At 33.9% G+C, this 6,003-nt stretch overlaps 1 protein-coding gene across 9 annotated transcripts in view; it reads left to right on the top strand.

The window, feature by feature from the left end:
- Window positions 1–3,936: 3,936 nt before the first annotated feature.
- Window positions 3,937–6,003, top strand: part of LOC127791804 (probable leucine-rich repeat receptor-like serine/threonine-protein kinase At3g14840) — a 70,170-nt gene continuing 68,103 nt past the window's right edge. For 3 of the 9 annotated variants that reach the window (XM_052321895.1, XM_052321894.1, XM_052321893.1), the window contains exons 1-2: window positions 3,939–4,145; window positions 4,487–4,661. In XM_052321895.1, coding sequence (XP_052177855.1) covers window positions 4,004–4,145; window positions 4,487–4,661 — 317 coding nt within the window. In that variant the 5' untranslated portion in view covers window positions 3,939–4,003. Of the gene's footprint in view, window positions 4,146–4,442; window positions 4,662–6,003 lie in introns of all 9 variants that reach the window. The other 6 variants (XM_052321883.1, XM_052321884.1, XM_052321885.1 and 3 more) reach the window with 5 other exon arrangements.

Below are 6,003 nucleotides of genomic sequence, written 5' to 3'. Positions count from 1 at the left end.
ATAACAAACAGAACCGGAACAGGACTAACCAGGGTAGAGAAAACTGATTTACAAAGTAAACAGTATTCTAGACCCGTTTTGCACACAGTCAAGAAACTGATATCACACACAGCAGATTATCAGGATTTACTTCAACAAAGTATATATCGGCAAATAAAAAAAATTTAGAGAACAGTAACTGCAGAACAAACAACTCAAACAAGCTGATACAAAATTTACCGAGCTAGATCTCAAGAGTGAGATCTAGAATGAAAACGGGTTGGATCTTGCGGACCTGCCGACCTCCACGCGCCAAAGTCTGCCACTACACTCGCTGTCACCGGCCGGAGAGTAGACTGGCATGCGTTGATCAGGGCGAAGCTACTCGGATAGACGATCACGAATCTGGGGTTGGTTTACCCCGAATCACTCACTGCACAAAGCAATAGGAGTTAACCGATTCGGGTTTCAAATAAACCCTAGAACCACTTACTGTAAAAAAAACGATCGAGGAAACCAGAGGGGTTTTTCGATTAGGGTTTGATTTTGCACAACCCAGGAGCCACACGAGGCTCTGATACCATTTGTTGCGGAAGATCAATTACCAAAGCAGAGGGTTAGTACAAATATAAGTAAAACCAAAGAGATATCGAAAAACAAGTCAAGAACATAAAAAAGTAATAGTAAACAGATACTCCCTGTAAAATAACTCGTCAAGGCTCAAATCTGGGTCTGTCCAAGTGTGTACCACCCAGGTAACTCTAGAAAATAGGGACACCAAGCCTCACGAAAGCACACAAGGAACAACCCACGAAAACCCCCAAAGGAGCCCAAAACCCTCTCGGCCAGAACACCAAAACTTCTCCCCAAAACCACACAGATTACGTTCACTGCCAAATCCACAAAGGAGCAAGAATAATCACTCAAATATAGGGCGAAGAACAGTCCAGAAAAGCTTACCTCAAAAGGATCTGTCGAACCAAATAAATACAAGCTACTCACCGATCGACTAGGGGCTTCCAAAGGAAAGGAAGACCCACTGCCATAAGAAGTAGATCTGGCAGAAAAGGGAAGAACCAGCACACGAAGATCGGCCATCAAAGAAAGGTATCAGGAGAGCAAAGAGAGAAGGAAAGAGAGAGAGTTCGGTCGTCAAAATGAGGGTAAAGAAGGCAAGAAATGAGCCTTAAATATGACGGAGCTAAGGCACGACTAATAGGCCATTTGGCTTGGGTTTGAGCTTGGGTTTGGGCTTCCTTAAGCCTTGAGCAAATGGGCTCAGCCTATTTCTCCTCCAAAGGCTTAATTAAAGGCTTATGGCCTAACTTTTTAATGGGCTGCCAATGGGTGGTATATTGGACGGTACTTCAATTCGAGCCGAAACCTATGAAAATAAACCCGAATATACATCATAGCCTTGGGCCTCTTTGAGAAACAAAAAACAACTCTTTAACAACCTTTTCTCTCAATTTCATATTCTCTCTCTCTCTCTCTCTCTCCGTGGGATATGGCAAATTGATTAAGTTAACTGGGGAGTCAATGTCCCATTCTGGCCTTCACGCCTAGCTCTCGCCCTGTCTGTTGCTTTCAGCATACCTGCATTTCATATTTTTAATAAAGATTTTATTTACAACAAAAGTTTGAATGGTTAAGGTGTGTGTACTTAATTTTTAATATCTAAATACTTTTATTATTTAATAAAATATTTTTAAATATAATATATTTGTTATTAATTAATAAAAATATTAAAAATAAATACATTAAGTATATCTTAACAAGTGTAAGCACTCGATAATAAAACTCTTGTTAAAAAGATATTTTATTTCCGTAACCAATATCACTATCACTAGCACAATCACTACTTACTTTTATTTTAAAGATAAGTACGAAAACTAAATGCATGTTGACATGAGGCTTCCATTATCTAGATTGGACTGTCCTTGTGTCTTCCAACTTTTAGGAAATAAAAATAGAGTTTTTTGACTTTCAAATAATTAGATATTTATTTGTTGTCATTTGAATATAATAATAAATTTATTAACAGAAAACATCATCATAAAGTCACTTAATATTTATAAGAAAAAGAAAGATCAAATAACTCATGAAAGTTTTTACACAAACATTCTGATACATAATTCAGATACTAAACACTTAAAAGTCATATTAAAATTAATATTAAAGACATACCTCTTTTAAAATAAGAACTCATCTATTTATAGAAAAGTATGAATTTTTTTTTAAATCCCTTCAAATTAGAATTCTTTTAAATAATGTTTATCCTAATATTTCAATATCCACTAAGATTATGATTTTTATGATTAATGTTTAACTTAATTTTTTTGGATTCATTAGAATTATGATATTTATGGATAATATTTATTCTTCGTAGAACTTTGGAAGGATTTTATGATGTCGGAATTATTTTGTTTACTATTTGTTCATGATCCTTCTGATTAAGGGAATATTACATATTTTTAGGCTAAAAAATTATTTTGGAATTTTAGACATTTTTTATCTTTTAATTAATAGACTTTTACCCATAACACATTATATATATTTTGCTCTAAGAAAAACAAAAATCATCTAGAAATAAGAGACAATAATTAATGTAATAGCGATATTATTTCATCTTATTAATTAATAATTAATTAATATAAGGAGATACATTGAATATTTTGCTAACTTTAAAAATTTTAATGTTACAACAAATATATATATATTTGAAAAAAGAAATTAAAGTATCATCATGTGGTTTAATTTCTCAATAAATAATCTGAAATAATTGAAACCACAACTTCTCATAGCAAATAAAAAATAATAATAATTACATGAAATAAGTAAACGTCTTTAATTTTCTCCACTGCCGCCAGGTAGGACCTTGCAAACCAATTCTTCAGCCGCCTAATGCATTTGACTGTCTGTGTCCAGGTTTAAATTTTAATATTTTTGACCAAATTTAGATATAATATTAAAATTAGTTTTTAGTTAATTTTATATTAGATATCAAAGTCATGAATTCAAATGTTGTTTATATAATTTTTATTTTTTAAGTAAATAAATAATATTTTTGAAAAATCACTTTATTCATAAAGTTTCATAACATATTTTGTTACTTAAATATAATAATATAATTTATTTGTCAAAAAATTTATTTGTCAACCGTAAGAACTCTATAAAAAAGACAATAATCATAGGTTTAGGGCATTTCTTATACAAATTCTTAATTATTTAAGTTAGATTCTTGATAATACTGAAGAATTTGTAAAGTTCTTGAATTAGTATTAGAGATGTATTTTTTTTTAAATGTAAACTCACCTGCTTATATGGGAGTATAGAGATTTGTGATAAGTATCCTCAATAACTCGATTAAGATTTAAATTTTTGTAAATAAATTTTATTTTTTATGAGATTCTTGAAAAAAAATTTAGAGTTATCTTATTTGTACTTTTGGTTGTGAGAATACCTAGCAAGGGTCTTTTTCGGAAGATCTTGCTTTTCTTTCCTTTGAGAGTTTATCAAATAGGTCTCCCAAACACCCTCAATGAGTCTCCTAGACCTTTTATGACTCTCTCTATTTTGTTGTGATTGGATTAATGTGTATCCATTGAGGAGGTCCTTTTGTGTTAAAGTTTTTTTTTTTTTTCCCTTAGAATCCCCTAGCCTTTCCTCTACATTTTACTGGGCGTTGATAAACATATACATATGCATCGACATCAAATTTCTTCATCTCTTTAAACATAAATAGATATAAACATACAAAAATCCTAAAAAAACCCAAAATAAAATATGACACAAGAGGTTAACTCAATTCAATCAGCGTCATGTCATCATCCAACCACCACAGATCTTTTCCGGCTATGGCGATGACCTATAGACAGACGACTTCTGGCAGTGGCCTTACCCCTTGAAAAGTCAATTCAACGAGACAGCTCTCCCATATACGTGTACATACACATCTATATAGTTCCAGCATTTCATGGTCTTGATCAGTTCATCAGGTAGCTCCATCTCTCATTGAGAGTATATGTACATACATATATATCCACTTGATGCTGTGAAGATGATGAACAATATGATCTTGCCAAGAGTTCTTGCTTTACTCATCTGTGCAATGTCCATTTGCTTGCCAGCGTTCGCATCTCAAGCCAACCTCACTGCCAGTGAAGGTATATATATATATGATGATGATGATGATTTTTTTTTTTGTAATTATGAGAACCCATACTTACCTCTTGGGTGTGGATTAAGCCCTGATTTTGGAGGAGACGACTATGATTTCTTATTTACTGCTGTACACGCACATACTGCGAAATATTCCAACAGTGTACACTGGGTAACAAATAGACATATATAATAGCCTAGAAACGGAGAGTATGGAACTGTAGTTTATTACCACCGAACAAACTTTAGGATGTGATTTCTTCATTACTTTGGGGTCTTTTGTTTGTGGATTTTGATTGCAGTTGCAGTGAGTTTACGTGTTTGAGTTTAATTGTGGGGTTTACAGTGGAAGTTCTGATGCAAATTGGCAAGATTTTGGGGAAGGAGGATTGGGATTTCAGTGTGGATCCGTGCAGTGGAGAGAAGGGCTGGATCACCCAAAATCCAATTCAAGGGCAAGAGAATGCAGTCACCTGTAATTGCTCCTTCTCCGACAACACCGTTTGCCATATCACGAGCATGTATGTTTCTCATTTTCTCGGGAAAATATTCTCTCTCCCCTCGAAAAGATGGGAATTGTAAGTTCATGTTTTGGATGCTAATATTTTTGCTGACGAATGCATCGGGCGAGGGGACGAGTCGGGTGAATTTCTCGTGGCATGGATGGGCATAATTAATCATGATATAATTATACTTTTTTCAGGTTTTTTTTTTGTTTTGAAGTTAATACAGGTAGTTGTCCAACTGATTGTTGAGTCCGTTTGTCTAAATTGGTTTTTCCTCCAAAATATAAATTATCTTTATATTTCCCAACAGGAGTTGAAATTAGAATTTAATATTTTTAGGTCTTCAAACCAAAACTTCATTGGCTTAACAAAATTTTTAGCTAAGTTGAAGTTTTCATTTGTTTAAGAAAGGAAAATAAAAGCTTAAGAGAATGAAAGTACTCAAAGAGACATGTTTATATGTTTGTCAACGTAAAATATTTAAGTCGGACAACTAAACATCTATTGCAATGAAGTAAAATCCCTTACTAAGGATCTCCTCAATAGTATTATAGATCTTCTAACAATATTATTAGTGATCTATACTTAGTAATTCAGATTTTTTTTTTCTCTCTCAAATTCTTTAAATCCGGTGATTCCTCGCTCTTCCTTCTCGACTGGCCCTACTGATTGTCTGCTTAGCTTCCTCGACATACAAATTCAATTGTTGTAGTCTAACGACGACAATTTAGCGCATAGTGCCAAATTGTCTGGGGCAGCTAGTGCAGGAGGCTGCGCGGCATGGCGCAGGAGAGTGGGCCACGGAAGAGTCTGCGGCAGATTAGGCCGCGTGGGGTGCGGAAGGCTGGCGCGCATGGGCTGGCGGGAGGCGACCGTGCGGGAGACTCTGCTTTTCCTTTTCTCTTTTCTCTTGATTCTCTATTTTCTTTTTGTCATTTTCCAACTCATTTTTGGAATATTTTTACTGCGCCCAAGCTTGAAATCAACAACTTAATTAGATCTCTACACAAATATCATTCAGCCGCTTACACCATTGAACTTACATGCATATTATATATGCTTTTGTAAATAGAATTACATAATTTGGAATACTCCATATCATAATCATAATATCAACTATATTTATGTTATATATTTTTTTTAATCATTTTTGGGATTTATGCACATTGATGTACTGTCGATTCCTCAAATAACATATAAGTGCAATGAGAGTATCAGCTTGTTGGTTACAAGTTACAAAGTGGGAAGAAAATTAGAGAAATTATGAAGAAAATTTGGGAATATTTTCATTCCAAAATGTGTTGTCTTTCTAAATCAATTTTCAAACTACCAATTTTTCTCTGAGTCACTGTTGCTT

The sequence above is a fragment of the Diospyros lotus genome, chromosome 15 (assembly GCF_014633365.1).
Source record: "Diospyros lotus cultivar Yz01 chromosome 15, ASM1463336v1, whole genome shotgun sequence".
Taxonomy (NCBI): domain Eukaryota; kingdom Viridiplantae; phylum Streptophyta; class Magnoliopsida; order Ericales; family Ebenaceae; genus Diospyros; species Diospyros lotus.
Note: the sequence above shows the minus strand (reverse complement) of the source record. Positions and strands in the feature narration are given on the sequence as shown.